Source organism: Ailuropoda melanoleuca, chromosome 11 (assembly GCF_002007445.2).
Source record: "Ailuropoda melanoleuca isolate Jingjing chromosome 11, ASM200744v2, whole genome shotgun sequence".
NCBI classification, from domain to species: Eukaryota; Metazoa; Chordata; class Mammalia; order Carnivora; family Ursidae; genus Ailuropoda; species Ailuropoda melanoleuca.
In genome coordinates, this window is record NC_048228.1 from 51353899 (window position 1) to 51377849 (window position 23951).

Genomic DNA, 23951 nt, shown 5'->3' on the forward strand with positions numbered 1-23951 from the left:
CACTGGAGGAGATAATGCTAAGTGAAGTAAGTCAAGCAGAAAAAGACAATTATCATATGATTTCTCTCATCTATGGAACATAAGAACTGGGAATATCAGTAGGGGAAGAAAGGGATAAAGAAAGGGGGGGGTGATCAGAAGGGGGAACGAAGCATGAGAGACTATGGACTCTGGGAAACAAACTGGGGGCCTCAGAGGGGAGGCGGGTGGGGGAATGGGATAGACTGGTGACGGGTATTAAGGAGGGTACGTATTGCGTGGTGCACTGGGTGTTATACGCAACTAATGAATCATCGAACTTTACATCGGAAACCGGGGATGTACTGTAAGGTGACTAACATAATAAAAAAACATTAAAAAAAAAAAGAAAAAGAAAATTATATGAAGCTCAGCTTAATTGTGAAATGTGAATAATGCCTGTTTAACCACAATGTAGTTTTGTTCATTCAATACATTTATCATGGCTGTCTTACAGATCTTTTATTTTTATCTTTTTAATATCATCCTTAAAGTGACAGAAAGTAGCTTTTTTTTTTTTTTTTTTTTGTAATGCAAGTGCACCTCTTTAAACTCACCTGATCTGTTTACTCTTTCGGTGATTCTCATGATGGACCTGTGGTGTAAGCACACAACTGCTGTTGCAAACAAGCAAATTAAGACCAGGGTCTTTATTGGGATTTTAAGCCAAGACCAGGAAAAAGTGGAAGCAGAGGCTTGAACCTGTAGCCCCGTGACATACAGGCCATAAAAATGGGGGGGGTGGGAATCAGAAGTACCAGTGGTGTATTCTATTTGATGGGGAGAGTTAAAAGAAATTGGAAAAAATGAACTTTCTTAATTTCCGCTACACATTTGTTTTACTTACAGAGGTCCATAAGAACGTCCCAGCCTCACTGAGTCCGGTGATTTTCCTAAGAGAAGTTTTCTGTCTCCCAGATAAACGGAGAGAGGAGGTTAATGATCATGAGGGGGAGTCTGGATTCTGACTGCCTGGCCTGGAGGCTAGCACGCAGGCCCGCCAGTGGTGTGACATGCAGCAAATTAACCTCTCCAAGCCTCACACTGCTCATCAGGAAAAAGGGGATGAGTTAGTAGAACCTATGTTCGGCTTGTTTTGATGGTTAAATGAGAGTCAGAAAAAACATTTGGCACATAAATGTTAAATGTTAACTGACTCTTAAGCCTTTTTTTTTTTAACTGAAAAGATGTGGGAGTGTTGAACAGAAAATAATTCTCCTTCTCCTTGTAAAACCCAGATACATTTTTGGAAGACTTTAAATACAAGCAAATGAGGCGGAGAGGGAAGGACAGACCCCTTCCCACAACAGTAGGATTTCCCGCTACCTCTTCGCTACTGAAAATCATCTTGAATCCCCTCCAGGCCCCAGTTAAACTCTCTGTCTGGACCCAAGTGGACGGCTGGGGCGGGGAGTGGCGTGAGGCCCGCAGCGTTCAGCGCTCTCGGGACCCGGGCTGCGGCCCCCGCGGGAGGGCTGGGAGCCGGAAGCGCGGTTGCGAGGCGGCACCCGCTGCTCTCCCGCGGTTTGCGGTCGGGAGGGACCGGGCGGGGCCGGCCGCGCAGCAGGCTCCGCCTCCAGCGCTCTGGGCACCGCCCCGACTCCTCCTCCGCCCGCCCGGCACCGGGGCCCCAGTCCGCGGCGGTCCTAGTTGCGGCCGCTGGAGCCCGAGCCATGGGGCCCGCGGGGCCGGGAGCGCGCCCGGGGCTGGCGCTGCTGCTACTTCTGGCCGGGGCCCAGGTGTCGGCCGCCGCCTCGCCCCCTGCCCCGCCGCTCTTCAACGTGAGCCTGGACGCGGCGCCCGAGCTGCGCTGGCTGCCGGTGCTGCGGCACTTCGACCTGGACTTCTTGCGCACCACGATGGCGCACATCCTCGGGTGAGCGCGGCCGCGGGGCGGGAGTTCGCGTGCCCGAAGGCCAGATGCGTGCGGCCAGCTGGGCTGCAAACCGAGCCGCTCTACCCCTCCCCGCCCTCTGCCACCGTCTTGCCCTCTACCCCAGGCTCCTGACCCGCCGCCTCAGCAGTGTGCAGGCTCGGCGGAGACCAGAACTGGCTTTCGTGGCCGCCCTGGGAAGCGTGGGGCTTGAGGATGGTCGGAGCGGCTGGTTTGACCTCCAAGTTCGGTGTCACCAGAGGCACGCCCTTCCCCAGACATTCTGGGTCAGGGTGGCGCGCAGGGTGTCACCCGCCGGCTCAACGCAGAGTGGGGAACGCAGCCCACACCCTCGTTGCAGGTCTGGCGAGTCTGCCAAGTCCGCGCCTTTAGGGACCACACTCTCTCGCCCAACTCCCTTTCCGAGTTTCCTTTTTTCCCTGCGGGATGCTGCGGGTTGGGTGATGCCGAGCCTGGGCTGTCGGCCCTCTGGGAAAGGGAGGGACCTAGCACCCCTAAGGATAAGAGCTTCAGGAACCACCCCACCACCCATACACACACAGTCACACCCCTTCGACCCCTGAGCAGATCGAACACCCTCGTGGTTCTTCGTTTTTAGGAATAAGGCCCCCAAGTGGGTCCACGCGTTGATTGGGAAGGTGGTCGAGGAGCTGGCGCGCTTCCTACCCCAGCCCTTCACCGACGAGATCCGTGGCATGTGCGAAGTCCTGAACTACAGCCTGGCTGACTGCCTGCTCCTCAACCTGGTTTACGAGTCCACCGCGTGAGTGTTCCACGCTAGCGTGGATTAACTGGGATTTACCAGGGACTCCTGCCACACCTGGCTGGGAGGAGACATAGTTCCAGTGTGATAAGAACTGGGTGGTGACTGGGCTGCCCAGAAACCTCCGGTGCTTCCTCTTTGCCTCTCTGGGTAAATCTGAGCAGCAGACCATGAGCTTCCAGAAGGAAAGCAGCTTCTCTGACCTCAACATTGAACGTCTCTACCCCAGGTAGTACCCCACTTTCCAAACTCTACTCAGCATGTACGTTAACAGGAAGTTTTTAGAACTAACCCCACTCTCAAATGGACCGTCTAGGTAACCCCCTGACCCTGCACCCTTATAGCTCAGGTGGTCGTCCCAGCACTCATTTGTCCCCCTGCATTTATCCCTGCATGTTTGTCATGGCTGGAGATCCTGACTTCTCTTTCGGAGTTTGTCTCCGCCAGGGTTGGGGCACAGGGAACCCTGTTCTGGCTAATAGAGCCAGTATTTGGTAGGCAGAGTGGGCAGGATGAAATGGCACACAAAAGCGAAAGCACTTAAGAGTGTGTAGTTGATCCCAGGCAAAATGCACAGGGAGTCGTTAAGTCTTATTGCCTCAGTGGTAGGTCCTGGAAGTACGAGAGGTTTGACCTGGTTTCTGCCTTCAGGACTTACTGTTTTGCCACCAGACCAGCCTTATCTAATGACATACTTAATAGCTTTTGGCTGCCAACAGATAATGGGGGAAAAAAGGGTTCTTGGGATAAGGCAGTTTTACTGCCCCCTGGTATCTTCCCTGAATCCCTGGGCAGGATAGGTTAAGAAGCACGGTGTGCCTTCCTCTTTAGGGAAATGTTTAAAGACAAAGATGAGACACGAACTTGTTAAATTAACATGCTTTTCAATTGAACCAAGTTAATTTTGCCATTCCTCATCTCCTACCCCCATCTTTTTCCTATTCTGACATGTGGCTTTCTCAATTAAAAAAAAAAGTTTTACTTCCACTTTTTTTGTTGTTGTTGTTGGAGTCTACTGTATTCAAGCAGATTTAAGCAAAAGTTCTAATAAAAACTTTCTAAGTTTTGGATTTGATGTTAAGGTATATATGGAGTTGACTGACAACAAAAAGCACCATCAGACGCCATTAAAATTAACAAAATGGGGGGTGGTGGTGCTTGGGTGGCTCATTTGGTAAAGCAGAGTTAAGCTCCTTCATCTCAGGTCATGATCCTGGGGTCCTGGGATTGAGCCCTGCTCAGTAGGCAGCCTGCTTGTCCCTCTCCTTCCCGGCTTGTGCTCTCTCTCACTATCTCTGTCGCTATCTCTGTCTCTCTCTCTCAAATAAATAAATAAAATCTTAAAAAGAATTAACAAAGGAAATGTTCTGTTCACATTTCTGGTGTAAGGCTTTTTGAATCAGAATAATACTGGCTACCCTTCACTGAGCCTACTGGGTGCCAGGCCCTGGAGATGGTTAGTACCTGTTGTGAGGAATCCAACCTTCAGAAGGGAAAACTTGCTGAAAGTCAGCAGCCTGGTGAGTGCTCAGTACTGCTGCTGAAAGCTGTGTCTGCAGGGCACTGCAGTCCCTTCCCTAAAGCCCACAGGTCCCCTCCTGGCCCTGTGCTTGTGGGCTACCTCATGCTAAAATATTTGGCTTAAGGGTGCCTGGGTGGCTCAGTCAGTTGGGTGTCTGACTCTTGATCACAGCTCGGGTCCCAATCTCAGGGGCATGAGTTCAGGCCCCACGTTGTGCTCCATGCTGGGTGTGCAGCCTACTTAAAAAAAAAAAAAAAAACTACTTGGCTTGACATGGAAATATTGTTGTCTTGCCAGTTTTGAAAAATTGTCTGGGAGAGATCCCATAAACGTGTTAGCCACTTCCAGTGTTTGACATCAACTGAGGACCAGAAATCTTGGAAAAAATTAAAAACTAACCAAACTTCCTTTTTTAAACAAACAAAAAAAATTAAGTAAATTTATTTTCTCCTATTATAAAAGTAATATGTAGTCATTATAGAAAATTAGCAAATACAGAAAAATAGAAAAATATTAACCACAATTCTGTAACTCGGAAATGACCAACAGCCCTTCAGGATACTTCCTCTCGGCTTTGTTTGTGTGGGTGTACATCTCTTTCCCCAGAACTGGGCATGCTTTATATATTCTCAGAAGAAACAGACACTTAGATGTCTTAACAAACCTCTTCCTCTTTTCCACAAAATACTTCTCTCCAGCTGGGAGTTCTTTATTTTTTTTTTAAATTTTTAATCTATTTATTTGAGAGAGAGAGCATGAGCAATGCGGACAGGAGCAGAAAGCACAGGGAGAAGCAGACTCCCTGCTGAGCAGGCAGCCCAATGGCCCCAAACAGGCACAACAGACCTGGACAGACCCCAACAGACCCGGGGCTCGATCCCAGGACCCTGGGATCACGACCTGAGCCTAAGCAGCGCTTAATGAACTGAGCCACCCAGGCACCCCTCAGATTTAGATTTAGGATGAAATTCTCTTTCGATATGTTTTCAGTGCCATGTGGGCTGAGGGCAATGGTCTAGAAACACCAAATGAACACTAATGAGTTGTGTCCCGTTGTGCATCCATATGCTTGACAAGGATCACCTATCATATGTATCCATTATAAGGAGAAGAATTGTTTGGCTCTAAGGATTTATTTTTTAAATGAAACCTCATTGCCCTTTATCTTATTTTTCTCATTCATTCATAGTGTACTTCTCTGTTTTCTCAGATTCTGCACCAGTATTGTGGCTCAAGACTCCAGAGGCCACATTTACCATGGCCGGAATCTGGATTATCCTTTTGGAAATTTCTTGCGCAAGTTGACCGTGGATGTGCAGTTCTTAAAGAATGGGCAGGTATAGTTTGTGCACTGTAAGATTCAGAAATCAGAGAGACTTGCTAACCAAAGTTAGCAATCACGAGGATGGCCTGCTGCTTAAGTGTGTTTTCCGCTTAAGGTATGGAAGACATCAAACTGGAAAAACAAAACCACAGGAGAAGTTTGTGTCCTTTATGCTTGTGGAAGGAAGGGTCATTTATTATTATTGAGCATTTACTTAAAGAGGTCAACCGGTTTTCCTTAGGGAAATCTCTACTGGAGTAAGATCAGTGGTCCACCTCAGCTCTTTCTCTGCTGTCCCGTGTTGAGGCTGCTTCTGGAATAGGGAAGGGGCTGTGTGGTGTCATGGCTACTAGAAACAGCCAACTTTGAGGTCCCACAGTCCTGGGTTTGAATTCTGTTTCTGTCACTTCCTTCTTTTGAGAACATGGGAAATTAGACACATTTTGCTGACTCCAGCTCGGAGAGGTTAATTACTTTATGGAGGTAGTTCTAAAGGTTGCATGAAGTAATCTATGCAAAGCATGTGATAAATGCTTGGTAAGTAGTGGCCAGATAATAAATGGTCCTTCACTCTATGAGTATGATTGACCCACAGCACTCTCCGAAATATGATCTTTAAGAAATTATACTTCGATCACTTTATTTTCATCATAAAAATACAACCTAATTTGTACTGTTTTCACATTCCTGGGTAAACATCTGGAGAGACAGCCTTAGTCAATGTTCATTGAGTACACAAAGCATGGTACTGCCATATAACAGCATGCCAAAGCCAGATTTTGGCTTTGGGGGACACTGTTTAAGGACAAGGACTGTATTTCATATGTTCTTCGCATTTAGGGGTTGAGTCACAAATACAAACTCATTTATTAAATACCCACTTGGTCATCTGCTTTTACAAACACAAACTTTTTCTCATAAAAATTAAAACAATACGGGGCGCCTGGGTGGCACAGCGGTTAAGCGTCTGCCTTCGGCTCAGGGCGTGATCCCGGCGTTATGGGATTGAGCCCCACATCAGGCTCCTCTGCTATGAGCCTGCTTCTTCCTCTCCCACTCCTCCTGCTTGTGTTCCCTCTCTCGCTGGCTGTCTCTATCTCTGTCAAATAAATAAAAAATAAAATCTTTAAAAAAAATGGTTTTAAGTGGTAACAACAACGGAATATGCACACATACTAAATTCCGAAAGGAAATCTGCTAAAATGTTAGCAATTATTACTGGATGATGGGAAAATAATTACTTTCATTGACTACTTTATGCTTTTCTCCATTATCTACAATAAGCAGAAATTCTTCAAAGTAGACAAAGGAATAAATGCAGTAAAAATGAATTATTTCAACAGTTTTCTCTAAACTCACCCTTTAAAAAAAAAAGATTTTATTTATTTATTAGAGAGAACAAACAGTGGGGAGGGGCAGAGGGCAGAAAAGGAAGCAGACTGCCTGCTGAGCAGGAAGCCCACTGCAGGGCTTGATTCCAGGACCTGGAGATCATGACCAGATGTGGCAGAGCCAGGCCAAAGCCCCATGGCTTTCTTCCCCCTCAAACTCAGGCTTAGACTGTGATTTAGAGTCTCTTGCTGCAGCTAGGGGTCCGTTTATATTAACCGGCTTGGCAGAGACAATGGAAAGCGTAGACATTTAGAAATAAAGACAGGTTTTCAGAGCCGCAGGATAAAAGGGCTTGCAAATTATACCCCAGAATCATTTATAATTACGTATTATCAAATATCTTGGAAACTACAGTGTGATTTTGATTTTCAAACTTTAATTTGCTCTGCCCTTCAAGAATGACCCTAATATGAGCATCGGAGCGTTATGTGAATGAAGTGACAGTATAATTACTTTTTTTTCTTCATGTAATTACATTCCTTAAAGGCTTTAGCAGTGAGGTAGAATTATGCCCATTTTACTGCTGTGAATGGAAGTGGGGAGAATTCACAGAAAGCCCTCAATGAGCCAGGAAAAAGTCATTTATAAAACTAAGGCCGGGGGTGCCTGGGTGGCGCAGTCGCTAAGTGTCTGCCTTCAGCTCAGGGCATGATCCCGGCGTTCTGGGATCGAGCCCCACATCAGGCTCCTACGCTGGGAGCCTGCTTCTTCCTCTCCCCACTTACCCTGCTTGTGTTCTCACTCTCGCTGGCTGTCTCTCTCTCTGTCAAATAAATAAATAAAATCTTTAAAAATAAATAAATAGGGGCGCCTGGGTGGCACAGCGGTTAAGCGTCTGCCTTCGGCTCAGGGCGTGATCCCGGCGTTGTGGGATCGAGCCCCACATCAGGCTCCTCTGCTATGAGCCTGCTTCTTCCTCTCCCACTCCCCCTTTGTGTTCCCTCTCTCGCTGGCTGTCTCTATCTCTGTCAAATAAATAAATAAAATCTTTAAAAAAAAATAAAATAAAATAAATAAATAAAAATAAATAAATACATAAATAAATAAATAAAATGAAGGCCACTGCATTTTTTCTTTGTGATTTAGGCACCTTAAATTATTTTTACAACCAGATGAAGTAGAAATAAATGATTAAAAAGATTACAGACTTAAGATTAAGCTTTTTTTTTTTTAAGATTTTTTATTTATTTTTTTGAGACAGCATGACTGGGGGGAGGGGCAGAGAGAGAGTGCGCAAGCAGGGAGAATGGCAAGCAGAGGGAAAAGCAGGGTCCCCCCAGAGCAGGGAGCCCAATGTGGGGCTCGATTGCAGGACCCTGCGGTCATGACCTGAGCCGAAGGCAGATGCTTAACCAACTGAGTTACCCAGGCACCCCTAAGATTTGGCTTTCCAAGGAAAAATATTAACCCACACCTAATTTTTTCTCAAAATAAAAAATATTGGTTAGCCTTTATTGAACAGGCACATTCTAAGTATCTCTTTAAGAAATGAAATCTGGTATTTGCGGTAACTGCTAGAGCGTGATTTTTCTCCTCATAGTCATATAGTGGTAGTGGTACCTTACAGTCATTGGCGCTTGTTACCTTTCTTGAAGGTGGAAGTGATCCCTATAACTCATGGGTTAACCGTGAGGATTACATGTGAGATAGCTGTAAAATAGTTTTTTTAATATTTAAAATTTAAATATGATTATGACTGACAAACAGTGTCACTTATTCCTCTTACCTCACAGAGCTTACAAGATGCATGATATTTGTCTCTTATGATCATGTCAACACAAGTTTTTAATCGGAGCCCACTTGCTATTTCTAGGATGGAGTTTCTCAGTCTCTTTGGGGCATGATCCCCTTTGGTGAAGCCTATGACCCCTTCTTAGAATGTCTTATAATACATAACAGAAAATGCATGGATTACAAAGAAAACCCGTTATGTTGGAATATAGCCTTTTCAATATTACACTTTTTCTCAGCACATTAAATAGTAAATTTTAGCTGCGTGTCTAATAACTCCCATGATGATAATTATGAATGGTATCTCAGGATATGTAATTAAACCATGTCAAGGTAGGTATGATAGCGTTACATATGTGAAAACCTGCTGGTGGCAGAGTCATAGGCACTGCTGTGACTACAGGATTTGTTGCATGTATCCATTACTGAAGGAGTGAAATTTCAGTTAGAAATGAGTGAAAATAAATAAGTACCTTTTTTCACATATAAGATCACAGACCCACTGATTTCTATCCATGGAACTCCCAGGTTAAACCTTCCAGAAGGCTATTTAAGAGTTTTTATTATGTTGGAACTTGTAAGAAAAAAAATCCATGAGTGGGACAAAACAGATGATTTCATTGTATCTTTGGTGGGAATGGCAAAATGATAACCTATCTCTTGATTTCAGGTTGCATTCACAGGAACCACGTTTATTGGCTATGTAGGATTATGGACTGGTCAGAGTCCGTACAAGTTTACAGTTTCTGGCGATGAACGAGGTAATCAAAACAACTTCCTGAGCATTTTTAGCCATATTCCTGGTCAGTTCTATCCAGGTATTTCATTTGCTCCCCCAACTGAACATGTAGACAAACCCGGACTACACTATGTAGCAGGGACTTCCAGCCCAGTCGGGGGAGATGGGCAGTGTGCATATAAGCCAGGAAGATGATTTCAGGTGGTGATGAGGGCTACAGAGAACGAAAAACAGGGGGCGCCTGGGTGGTGCAGTGGGTGCAGTCAAGCGTCTTGACTCTTGGTTTCAGTTCCGGTCATGATCTCAGGGAAGTGAGATCAGGCCCCGCGATGGGCACCGTACTCAATGTGGAGTCTGCTTCAGATTCTCTCTTCCTCTGCCCCTTCTGCTCGTGCTCTCTCTCTGTCTCTCAAATAAATAAATAAGTCTTTAAAAAAGAGAGAGAAAGCAAAACGGGAAGATGTGATAGAGAACAGAGGAGGGGGTGGGGCAGTTACTACAGGTCATGTGATCCGGAAGCCAGGTCTGTAGAAGCTGGGTGAGTTCTAGAAACACAACATTCCTGGCAGATTCTAGAAACAAAAAGGTGGTAGTGTGCTTGTAGCATGGGGGACTGGCATTAGAGGTGGAGAGGAAGGCTGAGGCCGTGGTGAGGGTCATGATGAGGAGTTTGGATTTTAAGTGTAATGATGCAATGGAAGCCCTAGGAGGGTTTTAGGCCGGGAAGTGAATCACTTTGGCTGCTACGTGGAAATCAGATCATGTGGGGGTGACGTGGAAGCAGAAGACTGTTAGGAAGCTATTGCAGTAATGGAGAGGCTACGTGATGGCATCCTACAGGCAACAGCTGTAGATAGAGCACTCTACAGCTTCCTGGGCACTTTCTGGTCAGTTTTCTCAGTAGACCTTCACGACGGTCCTGTTAGGCAGGGCTGATAGTATCAGCCCCGCTCATGATGCAGAGGAGAAAGCTGAGGCTGGGAGGTGAAGTGACAGCTGGCAGCTGGAAAGGTGGTTCTCAAACTGGTCTCCTGAGTCCTGGCTCAATTGCTCTGTTGGTTATACGACCCCGCTGCCATTCCCCAGGTCTCAGGGGACATCAGTGAGTTCCACAGAGCATGGGAAACCCGGAGGTCCGCAAGCACTTGTCTCTGTCCTCAGGAACTTGCAGCTGAGCTAAGAAGAAAGACATCGCGTTTAGTGTTGGTCATTGGATGACCCTGCTTGACTTCATGTTGCTGTTTCCTCGGTTAGGTCTCTTCTTGCCTTTTTACATAAGGCTTTAACAGGTGGCTGCTGGCTGAGTATAGATCAGTGTCCAGTAGTCAGTTCTGTACCCTAATGGGTTTCGTCAGCATCTTCTCAAAAGTCAACTATGAGTGAGACTGATGCTCTCGTTTTTGAAAAAGATTTATTTATTTACTTGAGAGAGAGAGAGAACAGGGGGCAGGGGCAGAGGGAGAGAGAGAATCCTCACGCAGACTCCATGCTGAGTGAGGAGCTGAACACGGGGCTTGATCTCAAGACCCTGAGATCACGAGCTGAGCCGAAATCAAGAGCCGGATGCCTGACTGACTGAGCCTCCCAAGTGCCCCCTTGTGAGACTGATTCTCAACAAATGGTACTCAAACCACAGATGACAGTTACTAAGGTTTTACACACAATGTCTGTAAACGAGTGTGTGTTTAAAGGTTGGGCTTTGTTTCCATCCTTTTGTGACTCAATTGTTTAATAAGTGGTTAGTAGGATCTAAGGTTTGAGCAGTTCTTCTGTGACAAGCACATTTAACTGAGTACTGTCAAGCTGCCTTTTTAATGCTTATTTTATCCTTATTTTAATGAAAACTAGTTCTATTTTAGTCTGCTGAGATTGAGTCAAAATGCCCAAACAATAAGGTACCATGTGCCAGTTAATAGAGATAAGAGATTCAGTTAGGTTTCTGGACATTACGGAGAGTGCTAACAGGGCCTCTGACCACCCCCTCACACCCCTGGGAAAAGGCAGGGATATGAGGGGGACCAACAAATGGCGTAGAGTTCGGGGAGGCTTCACCAACCACCCAGCAGGTAAGATCTCAGACTCAAGAGGCAGTCTGCCCGACTTCTGTGTCGGGCTCTCACTTGGCTGGCTCGGCGACCGCCACTGCGGGGCTGACCCTGTGCTTCAGTCTCCTCACCTGGAAAGCAAGGGAGGAGGAGGAAATGCTTCATGGATGTGAAGCTGCCAGAGCGGCCGCAGTCAGGACCGTGGAGCACGTGCTGCCATTGTCCCATCTGCGGGCCTGACTTCCCAGCCCCAGAGTAGAGTACCCAGCCACCTTCTCAGCCTCTCCACTTTGATGGCTGCTAGGGGTCTCACCCTGGGTATGCTTACCCAGATCTCTTGCTTTTTTCTTTCCCTCCCCCACCCCTTTTTAACAAAGATTTTATTTATTTATTTGAGAGAGGGAGAGGGATCACAAGCACGGGGAGGGGCAGAGGGAGAGGGAGAAGCCCCATGCGGGGCTTGATCCCAGGACTCTGGGATGATGACCTGAGCCGAAGGCAGATGCTTAACTGACTGAGCCACCCACGTGCCCCTCTTTTCCCCTCTTCTTGCCCTCACTCTGCCCCTACCCAAACCTGTTCCTCTCCTGGTTTTCTGTGTCTCAGGGTATGGCACTTCTTTCCACTGCACTGATTATACCAGGAGAATTTTTTGACCTGTCCTTCCCTGGGTCTTAGCTCCGCCACCCAAACCAGACTGTCCCTGTGCACCCTGTCCACCTGCACCACTCGGCGAGCTGCCGTCACACCTGTGCTGCTATAGAGACTCACCTGGTCTCTCGGCTTCTCACCCTCCTCTACTTTCTCTTCCCAGCAGCCGGCATGATCAGGTTGGTCCCCTGTTTAAAACCTGCCCTGAATTTCCAGTTCACTCCTAACAACTCCAGAGTCCTGACTGACCTCAGGACTCTGCGTGGCCACCTGCTACACCTCATTTTATGCCTGTCTCCTTCTCCCTCGTCCCACTGGCACCAGCATCTTTCTTTTTCTGACATCTCCCAAGCTTGTCAAGGCCTTAGGGCCCTGACACCCACACCTTCTGTCTGGAATGTTCTGCCCATCTTCACTCAAATGTCTACAACTCATAGAGGCTACCCTTAACATTCTTCTCAAAAAGAATCCTCCCTCATCACTCACATTATTCTGTCTTATTTTCTTTATTATAGTTACCAAAATCTTGTGTGCTAAATGGTATACTAATTTCTTCTGTTCGCTGTTAAATTCCAAGGGTCTGGACCAGATCACCATACAGCACATAGTAGACGCTCATTGCTTATGTCTTGAATGAAAATATTTCTTTGGAAGTAAATCCCCAACAAAGCTTTTTTTAAAGATGTTAAAAAAATAATTTTGGAGAATGACTGTAAATTTGTATTTTAAAAAAATGTGAGCTCAAATCAAACTTAAAGTTCTGAAAGGTATATTCTCTGTCGTCTTCCTGATCCTTATCGGGCCACTTCTGTTGACAGCCACATAGTTCTGCTTTGCCTATTAATCGAATTATTCCCTTTCACGTATATCATTGCTTCTAGGCACAAAAGATTATGTATACGTAAAATGTGTTTACAGAACATTCATGTATATACACACACAGAGAATATTTCCAAATCCCTGGATATTTGTATGTGTATATAAATTACATGTTTCTGTGGGTGCCATGAAATTTAAGCTTTATTTTTGAAAACTAGATGCCAGTGAAATTGCTCTTCATCCACCAACTTTTCTCTCCCATCAGCTTGTACTATGGGGAAGAAATAAGATACAAGGAATTTTAAAATGTGGCACTTGGGCAACAATTCCTGTTTATGCTTATTGTCTCTTTCTCAACTCGGCAGATGAAGGCTGGTGGTGGGAGAATGTGATCGCTGCCCTTTTCCAGAGACACTATCCAGTCAGCTGGCTTATCCGCGCTGTGAGTACTTTTACTGTTGAGCCCCCCACACCCAGCTTCATCTTCTGTGTGTTCATGTTGTAATGCTGTCGTTTAACAATGTCATTTTTCATGTAAGAACTTCCTTAAAAGGATAGCATCTAAGGATTTGCAAAATGCCTATCAACCTTTGTGGTAATAAGTATGGAAGATAAACAGAGCAGGACACTAGTTAATAGTTATAAATTATAAATTTCCAATTATAAAATAAGTCATGGGCATGTCATGTATGGCATGGTGATAATAGTTAATAATAACTACATCGCATAATTGGAAGTTGTTAAGAGTAGATCTTAAAAGTTCTTATACAAGAAAAAAAATTTTTGTAACTATGGATGGTGACGGATGGTGACTTACTGTGGTGATCATTTTGCAATATATGCAAATATTGAATCATTACATTGAATGCCTGAAACTAATATAATGTTATATGTCAGTCATACCTCAATAAAAATAAATAAGTGGGAGGGACAGATTTTAATCAGTAGTGTACTGTTGCGGTAGGGAACCGTGTCCACTGTGAACTGAACTCAACTTTGATTTGTACAGAGGTGACCAGGTGTTTTAAAAGGAGAATGAGGGAATAGAGAGGGGTGTCAACAGGGGCTCAGTAGAGTCAGAGAAGTGAAAAATTACAGAAAGTGGAAAAGAGGGATTGTCCATGTCAGACCTATCTGGGATTGCTGACTGGTTCTCATCAAAGTTACCCTCCTACCCTCCTGCAAAGACTGGAAAACAGGAGCCCTATCTTTAAGCATTGGCTGGAACAAAACAGTAAATTCTTTGGGCAGTTTACTTTCTCAGGCACGCACTAGAAGAGGGGCCAGGGTCACCTTTGGGATGTAGCCTTGAGCTGTTAGAAACTCTGTTCAAGTTCTTATAGGCCAAGGCTAAGGCTTTATCAAGGGAAAGGCTCAGAGGAGCCCAGCCAAAGTTTGGTCAAAGAGAGACTCTTTGTTACAGCCTTATCTTGATAACTGATTGAGATAAGAGACCACAGTATGCTTTTCTGCAGATAAAAATGTATCCTCCTTTAAGATTCTCCATTTGCAAATATCCAGATTAGCAAAACAAAGGCATTAGAGAGTAGTTCTGCACACAGTAAAAAGTTTGCTTTATATGACCTATTAGACTGCAGAGTTCCAGGCCACATATAAATTGTAATTTGACCACATTTGGTGCAGGATCTGGCCCTGCCCAGCTTTAGCCTTTTTGGCCCTTCTTCGCCTTGCTCTAAATGATCTTAGTCCTTCTAGACTTGGAGTTCTCCTCAGCTTCTTACCTGGGTACTTCCTATATATGTTGACGAACTGTGTATCCTTCATACCTTTTTAAGATGACCTCTAAAACTTCTCATTTTTTTTTTTTAAGATTTTACTTTTAAGTGATCCCTACCCCAACATAGGGCTCGAACTTACAACCCTGAGATCGAGAGTCCCATGTTCTACCAACTGAGCCAGCCAGGTGCCCCTAAAACGTTTCATCATAAGATTAAAAAGCGGCAAAAAAATCCAGTGTATTTCAAATGTTGCCATTTAAAAACGAAACTAGAATTAAATCTATCCAATGGAATCTAAATACCAAAATGATTTTAAAATGTTTTAGATAGAATTTACATACAGTGACGTGCAGGGATCTTCAGTGTTTAGTTCAATGTGTCTTGACAGTTGTGCGCTCATTTATCCACTCATGTAGGCACCAACAAAACAAGATACAGAACATTTCCAAGTCCCTGGAAATTTTGCTCCTGTTCCCTTCTCACCAATTCCTCACCTCTGACACCCTCCTCTAATGAAACCGCTCTTTGACCTCTGTCACCACAGACAAGTTTGCCTGTTCTAGAATATGTATAAATGAAATCCTAGAGTATGACTCTCTCTTTCACTCCACCCAGTGCTTTTATAATTCATCCATGTTGTTTATAATTCACTCGCTCATTCATTTTTATTACTGAAGAGTATTCCGTTGTATGAATATGCCACAATTTATTCATTTTCCTATTGCTGGACACTGGGTTGTTTCCAGTCTTGGGCCATTATGAGTAAGCCTGCTGTAGAAACCCTTGGACAAAGCGTTTAGTCAACATGCATGTCCACTTCAGTTGAGTCAATGCTTAAGAATGGAATTGCTGGGTCATAAGGTAGGTGTATATTTGATGGATGTATAGTGACGTACAATTCACATGCCGTACCATTCATCTATTTAAAGTATATGACTCCCTGGTTTTTAGTAGAGTCAGAGAGTTGTGAGCCATCTCTACAATCAATGTAAGGACATTTGCATTCCCCTAAAAAGAAATCCCATACCCACGAGCAGTCACCGCCAGTTCCCATCATTTCCTGAGGCAGACAGATAAGGTGCATGACCCACCCTGCCCCTGCCACCTGAATGAAACCAGTCGCCACCGCCTTCCGTATTTCTTAGTGATGTTCTTTGGCTCTTTTCTCATAGGATTCTGTTAGAGGCAACAAATTCCTTGGTAGTTGTTGCAGGATGGCGTTGGTGACATGAAACAATGTTCCGTGACTGCTTTTGCCTCCCTTTATAATTTTGCTGAGTTTAGAACAAACCAGTTCAACCCTAAATACCTCGCTCTTAACAGCAAGGGTGGCAAGGGTCCACAAAGCCCTGCTGCGGGGTGATGATTTATGGCGCTGAATGATGGCGCCTTTGCGGACGCTAATATTTTGAATTGTTCTTTTGTTTGACTTTACCCCCACCCCGACACTGTGCCTCGGCAGTATTCAGGATGGGTGAGCAGAAAACGTACTTTCCAAACGTGGTGAAGAGTGATTTTGAAGATGCAGGTGGGAAGGGCAGGCCCTTCTGCAGGACGTTCTTGAGCAGATCAGCTTGAGCAAGGAGCACCTGTGGAAGCTGAAGACGTGGAAAGTGATCCCCTTAACTGTCCATGCCACAGACCTTTGGAAGTCTGCCTGAACCCCGGGGTATCTGAACAGCCCGCTCACTGCGCTGCTGTAGCATGCTGTCTTTCATCCCCAAGCCTTCGCTGAACTATTCCATTGAGCCAGAACTGTCTTCCCCACCCCCACGCCCAACCCACAACCACCACTTTCCCCAGCGTGACTTCCCTATGTCCCTTTGGCCTCAGCTTGTGCGGTACCTCCCTGGGACGCTCCCTTGTGCCCTGAGCGAGGGTGGGTCCCCTGCTGTGGCTTTTATAGCAACTGCTTCTCCCATGGTGACACTCCCATACATGGTGTCACCACTGCCTGTTGACCTGCCTGTCATTCTGGGAAATTTGGAGTGAACAAGGTTAGGTCAGTCATAGTCGCTGCTCTGTCCCCACACCAGCACAGTGCCTAGCACATAGTAGGTATTCAGAAAGGAACTGTTGAAAGAACAAATGAATGAGGAAACATGGGGAGTCCTTTGTGAAGGTGACCTGCCTAGAAAGCATGTGGCCCGTGGTTGGTGAGGCAGGCCTAGAACTTGTCAACGGTTCTTCCCTTTTGTGAGCTGTTGGCTCCCCACTGAGATTCCTTCCACCTCGGGAGCCCTGATGACAGGAGAATGAGGTCAGAGCGGTTTAAGATGGTAGCCATGGCTTAATGTATCAGGAGAATGGGCTGCGGCCCATTTGTCGGTCAGTTGGTGTGGGTAACTGCCGTGGGTGATGGTGCTTAATGCAGGTGTTTCTTCTTGTTCAGACCCTGAGCGAGTCGGAAAACTTTGAAGCAGCTGTGTATAAACTGGCCAAGACTCCCCTTATCGCTGATGTTTACTATATTGTCGGTGGAACGTCCCCCCGGGAGGGAGTGGTCATCACGAGGAACAGAAATGGCGCAGCAGACATTTGGCCTCTAGATCCTTTAAATGGAGCGTGAGTAGAATTAAGACTCTGGTCATTTTGTATCAATGTTTTTCAACTGGTGAAACGAGAGGTATTTTTTTGTTTTTATATCTTTTTCTTCTTTAGCTATGTGCCGAATGACCTTGGGTAAGACAAGGTATGTGCTCTGTTGTAGGTGGTTCCGGGTTGAGACAAATTACGACCACTGGAAGCCAGTACCTAAGAAGGATGACCGAAGGTAGGCCTCGATACACTTCCTGGTTTACAGTGTTTTCTTGGGACCCGGAGAATGTGCCCTTCTTATGAGAAGAACTGGAGAGGACTACAGTGCATTAAGCACCATCACCCACGGCAGTTACCCAGGACTACCCCTTCCCAGAAAATGTACCTGGGCCTCACCAGTGTCTTGGCCGGGATGGTGTCGTGTGGTGTAGTGGGGAGTGTGGGGGAGGGCCTCTTGGCAGTTGGTTGGGTGTTGGAGGGTAAGGTTGGCCCTGGCCTCAGGCTCAGGTGCCCTGTACCCCACCGCTAGCTCTGCTAATGACACCCTGGGTGGCTTCTTATGCCTCTGCTTGCGCAGCTATAAAAGAAAATGGTAGGATAAGAATCATGGTTTTCTATGTAAGACTTTTTTGGAAGGAAAACATTTCTCTTAAATAAATAAACAAACCAGTCAGGGCTTTCTTTGGCCCTTCTAATTTTGAACATTTTATAAGTCCATGCATCCCCAAACAGCAGGTAGTTTGGTATTTCCTCCTGGCTTTACTGCCCTGCGTGTTTGGTGGCAACTGTGTAATTTCGTCGCAGTACATTTTCTCCTTCCCAGCTTCCTGGAGCAGATGGTGCCGTGGGCCTGACTGGTGAATTAATTTTACCAGGTGGTCTGAGACCGGGCAAGAAGCATGTTCGGGAGCTGGAATCTGCTTTCATGAAAGGGAGACAAGGCAGCTGGGCCTTGTACGGAGGCTCCCAGCACGAGAGCTGGTGGCATTCAGGGTTTCCTAAAGTGCCAAGTAACCTCTGACCCTTCTCCTTACAGGACGCCTGCCATCAAAGCCCTTAATGCCACGGGCCAGGCAAACCTCAGCCTGGAGACGCTCTTCCAGGTAACTTACCGTGCCGTGATGACCAGCGTTTACCCAGGGTGTTTGCTGTCTTTGTTAATACTGATTAAAAAGAAAAAAAGAAAAGAATCTTCTCTGAAATCAGGCAAAGGTGGTAGATGAAGTGTTGGAGTCAGAGTTTCACCTGGTTGAAAACCTTTTTAAAAAGTCCGATGACATTTTGTGAACTTGTTTCAGTATTGTTAAAGCATCCCTCTTCGCCTAGGTTTTTCTGCCTGTTAAAGACACAGCTGTATGTATGTTCATTGTTTAAAAGGAGAAAGAATTCAAAAGTCTGTAGCCCTGTCACCCCAAGACACGCTAGAGTGTTAGGTAGTGATATTCTTCCTGTAGATATTTTTCTACCTTTTAATAGTGTTGTAATAGTGTTGTAATATGATCTTTTTCCCATGCAGGTTTTGTCAGTGTTTCCAGTTTATAACAAGTAAGTTACACGTTCAACGCATCTGTTCATACATCACCTAGAATGGGCGACCCACTCCCGTACTCTTTGGCTGAGCAGGGTTCTGGGGGCCTGTATGGGTCAGGCTTTCTAGGTGCTGTGGGTACAGCAGTGAACCAAACAGAGTCCCTGCTCTCATGGGACTAGCATTCTGCCGGCGGGGAGTAGGGAGGAGGCGGGGAGGAGCTCATAAACAAATATATCATAAGTCAGGTGAGAAGTCCCTGAAGAAAAACAAAGGTAAGGAGGATAGAGTGATCCAGAAAGAGGAGGGCAGTGATGTGTTCATCATAAGTCAGTCTGGTACTGCCTCCCCCGATTATGAGCGCCTTAATTTCACTCTGTTGGAACTAAACTTTAGACACCGTTGGCTTCCCTTTAACTTCCTGAGACGCTCTGTCACCACCATGCTCGGCCTACAGATAATTCAGCATCGAAGCTGTTGTTTCTCTTTTAGCCTGTACCCTTGATAGGAGCATTCCGTGAGCTTCTTGCTCTGTGGCCCAGGGTTTGACCCACATCGTCCTCTGATGTGAACCCCTGGGCCGAAGCTGCTCCTCTCACAGGAAGCTCTTCATTAAACCTGAGAGGCAGCCACGAGACTTGGACAGGAACCTCTGAAGGTCCCCTGTCACCAGAAAAGCCAAGCTGCCTAGACCAACAGCCTGCTCTCCTTGTGTCCTCAAGGTGGTGCTGCTTTGCCTTATCGGCTCCTAGGATTAGCTCCTCAGGGCTGCAGATACCTTCTTTTGCGTGTGAGGTGGGCCTTAATTTAATACAACGAAAGAGGAAGCATCTGCAAGTCAAAGCAGCTTTATGTCGTTCTTTTCCTTCAGTACATTCCCAAACCCAGCATTTCCCACCTTCTCGTTGTATTTGCTTTCTCCAAGGCAAGAGTACCAAAGTCGTCCTCTTCAGGAAATAGCCTAACACAGACAAAACCTGTAAAACGATTTTTAGTTTCAAATACCCAACTGATTTTTTTTCTTTGAAATGAGCCTGTCTTACACAAACACAGCACAGTTTTCCTGACGGCCTCTGGAGTGACTTTCGTATGTAGGCACTTAAAGACTCCCTAGCTGTTACGACAGTCTCAAAACTGGCGGTGGTCTCTTCATTTTGTACCATAAGAGGAATACATCTTCAGATTGTCCCTTTGAAAGTTTTTTTCTGTAAGTATGGCCTGATAAAAAGATGAGCACTAAAAAATTCATTCTATAAACTATATTCTGACAGCCACTACAGAAAAACAAATTAGTCAATACTTTGCCCCTCTAACAAATGAGCTGTTTGGGTAACGAATGATGCCCAGTGTTATGCTACTAGACTAGCTCTTTGGGTGGGGAGTGCAGAGTGGGGCCACCCAAAAATAAATCAAAGACCCCCCTGGATTGTAGCATTTATTGACTTCCATAGCGTAAATATTCCCACCTGGCCTATTTCAGGCTTATGATTGACTTCTAAACTTTCTGCGTGGGTAACAGTTGGCTCTCACCAGCCTGTAGGAGCCATCTCCACCACACAATTGACTGGATCCTTTCCAGTATGGCACAGTTTTGCCCTTCTAATATTCATTTTAAAAATAGGGGTGTTCCTTTTTGTACGTTCTTATAGTATTTAAAATAATTATATAAATGATTATATCTTGAAAATTAGTATTAAATTAGTATTAAAATAAAATATATAAAATATATAAAAATATATATTTTTTAAAGATTTTATTTATTTATTTGAGAGAGAGAAAGCAGGAGCAGGGGGAGGGGCAGAAAGAGAGGGAGAGGCAGGCTCCCTGCTGCAGGGCTGGAGCCCAGGACCCTGAGATCATGACCTGAGCTGAAGACAGATACTTAACTGACTAAGCCACCCAGGCACCCCAATAGTTGTTATATTTTTTGAAAGCATTGACCGTGCTGTCAACACCTCTTATAATTTTAAATAGGTACACATAGCCAATTGAATATATTGTATAGTTGAGTTAAGCATTCTCCAGTTGTTAGTTTTTCCTCTGTTAAAACTCTTAAATAAACATATTTGTACATGCCCCCCCAACCCCCCTGCTTTTGGATTACTTTCCCTGGCTGAATTCCCAGAAGTAGGGCTATGAATGTTTAAATGACATATGAAATGTTTTGTTGAAATAGAACTGTTAGAAATTATAAGTAGTTAACCAAGTAATATTTTTCTCTGTTGTGTAGTTGAAAACCCAAGAGGAACTTCATTTATTATTTTATTAAGATTTATTTATTTTAGAGAGAGAGGGTGCACAAGTGGTGGGGGGGTTGGGAGAGAGACAGGGGAAGCAGACTCCCTGCAGAGCAGGGCTGGATCCCAAGACCCTGGGATCTTGACCTTAACTGAAAGCAAGAATCAACCGACTGAGCCACCTAGGTGCCCCGAGGAACTGCATTTAAAGGATATTCACCACTGAGCCAGAATTAACATAGATCCCTGACTCTCATGCCCTTTCCTTGTAATGATTCCTGGCAAGGAAGGCTGTTCACTGTGTGAAGTGAACAGAAAAAAATTGCAACAGAAACACTTAGCTCAATGCTGCCCCCTTGTGCTGTTCTACAAAATTACACTCACCTGCCCTGGAACTCCATCCTCTGATGTGGCTGTAAGCAGAGAAAATATTAAAACGGGAGAATAGAATTATGACCAAAGTAAATAAATAGCTGAAGCCCTTCTTCAGGGCATCTCCATTACCCGTGGACGAGCTCTGCATGCACTTATAGTGCTATCTTCAGCCCGGTGTACAATTTGGGCCACTACGTCGTCCTAATCCTGAACAACCCAGCTCCAGATGCTTTGAGCATGCCTCCCAGCTGGTGTCTGGAACAAGAGGTAGCTGAAGAGAGTGAGGGGAAGCAGTCCTAGTGTGCGTGTGCGCATGCATGTGCATGGATTCCTGTTGTTCTGGTCTCTTGCTAGGCAGTATGTTGAATAAATTACATTGTGCTTTTCATCCTTAGATCTGGGTGAATGGGCCCCCCGACTTCATCCCTGAGCTTTAGAGGCTGCCCTCTGGCCTTCCTCTAACCTTCCCTTGATATAAGGAATCCAGTGGGCCAGGAGCATTTGCCCAGCTGAAGAGCTCCAAGCTATTGTCAGGGCCTGTGTGGTCCACTGTCCTGGGTGGTGTTCTCCTGGTGGGAGTGTGTAGCCACTATGGACATCCTATGCCTGGCGGGTGGCTTTTCCCTGGAGTGGTGCTTGAAGCCTAGATGCAAAGGCTGAGGTGTCCACACACGTGCCGCTTCTGTTGTAGGGCAGAGCCAAGGGCTGAGGCCAACAGCTGCCTCTCCCGCGTTGCCACAGTGTGAAACTCGGAGGAGTCCGAGAATTTTAAATTTGAACGTGGACTTCCATAGTGTTGTCAAAATAAAAAGGAAGGACACTGTGTGATCACTTGAATTTTAAATTTTAAACATTTGGACATACATGGACTTCTATTTGTATTCTTTTCCTACGTCCCAAGGGTTAGGGAAGGGCTTGGTATTTTTTTTTTCCTCTTTGGAATATTAGAGACAATGATATGCATATAAAAATTCCTCTCATTGTTTTCAGCTACACGATTTATACTACAGTAATGAGTGCTGCCAACCCGGAGAAGTACACGACTAGCATCAGGAACCTGGGTTAAAAGTAAGTAAGCACGAGTAGATTCAACCATGCTATGAAAGTTTTGCTCGTTTGTTGTTGTTTGCTCATTTGGGGACATTGGTGGGTGTGCTGGTGTTTCCCACAGAAGATGGTAACGTCTTTAACAACTATGCATACAGAATATTTTTCTGACAGACATCTGGCAAACGGTTGTCATTTGTGTCAAGTTAATGTCACTATTAGGTATTTATCTTGAATTTGTTGGCATGAGAGCTAATCTTCTCGTGCCTAATGCCCTTCGTCCCTTACTCAAACCTATTCTTAGTGCAAGATGTTATCTCTTAACTGACACAGGGGGAAATAATTGGGAAGACTTGCGTGTCCCCAGCATAATAGTGAGGCAGGTCCAGCACCTCGACAACTTGAGAAGACAGATAGTGACGGCAGAGATCAGCTGCAGAACTTATTTCAGGCATCGGTGAGCCCATCGGTAAGGGGAAGGACATGAGGAAAAAGCAGGAGTCCTTTTTGCTGTGCCTGAAACCAAACCTAGGCAGTTTTCCCTATCGCCGGGGTCTTCTGGAACTTGTCAACCTGGCCTGATGTTTTGGTCATTTGCTTATCATGGCAGTGTTAAAAATTGGTGTTTGAATTAAGTACATTTATTTTTCTTCCTTTACAGATGATTTCTTAAAAGTGAAATTCTTGAAGAGCTGTACTTTAAAAAACAAAACCAAGTGAAAGGATTGTGTTATTTTAGGAACAGTACAGGTCCTTCCTCATTAAACTTTTCAGTCTTGTCAAGCGGGAGCAGGAGGACCACTTTGCAGCTTGTACTGGTGAAGTGGGTGGTAGGTGCCTTGCATTTGCTTCTCGTCATTGCTTGCCTTGACCCTCTGTAAGCTCTGTCTGTACTGACTGGAACAGCTCAAAGAAAATTGGTCTCAGAGGTCAAGCCACTTCTCACCACCACATGTAGCAATGTTGTCAGACCTCAGCTTATGAAGAAATGAGCTGGCTAGACCTCTTTGTTTCTTATGAAGTGCTTCTGGAAGATATGAGAAAAGAAGGGTTCTTCTAAAAGAAATGGAGAACTGTAGTTTGAATAGAGCCTGTTGGAGTGTTTGTTCGTCTGAGCTTTGATCACGTGTTTCCATGGGGTGGGACTCTCACTTTTCATAATGTGTCTGATGTTTCTTTATAAAAACTGTTGGGCTTCCTTTTTCTACATAGCTACTTTATTACTGCTTTTTGAAAGCAATATGAAACCAAATTATTTCTGATTGTCACTTTTCATTAGTTAATAAAATGTTGAAAGAGATGTTGGCAAGGAGAATAAACATTTTTTCCAAGACATTTCATGTTGTGCTCTCCCTCCATTCTTATCCTCGAAGTTGTGTGGTTCTGAGCAGCTGTCCCGAGGAAGCAGCTCTCGTAGATGTTGTTTGAATGTCAGGACTCAAAGGAGGGTGCAGCTGTGTTGTAGAATTTGATTTTTTTTCACACGTACAAGAAAGAAACTTCCCTGAGGACGCAGCAAGAAAGGTTAGAATGCCTGAACAGTGAACGGACGTGGTGTTCTTTAGTGTGTCAGCAAGAACGGAGGAAAA

At 45.2% G+C, this 23951-nt stretch overlaps 1 protein-coding gene across 1 annotated transcript; it reads left to right on the top strand.

Moving 5' to 3' along the window:
* Nucleotides 1-1624: 1624 nt before the first annotated feature.
* NAAA (N-acylethanolamine acid amidase) lies at nt 1625-23697 on the top strand. The gene is made up of 11 exons (XM_011224888.3): nt 1625-1894; nt 2511-2675; nt 5408-5534; nt 9315-9405; nt 13264-13340; nt 17030-17202; nt 17348-17410; nt 18212-18278; nt 18692-18720; nt 22306-22383; nt 23024-23697. The coding sequence occupies exons 1-10, from the start codon at nt 1692-1694 to the stop codon at nt 22379-22381; spliced, it is 1071 nt and encodes a 356-aa protein (XP_011223190.3). The 5' UTR covers nt 1625-1691; the 3' UTR covers nt 22382-22383; nt 23024-23697.
* Nucleotides 23698-23951: the final 254 nt, after the last annotated feature.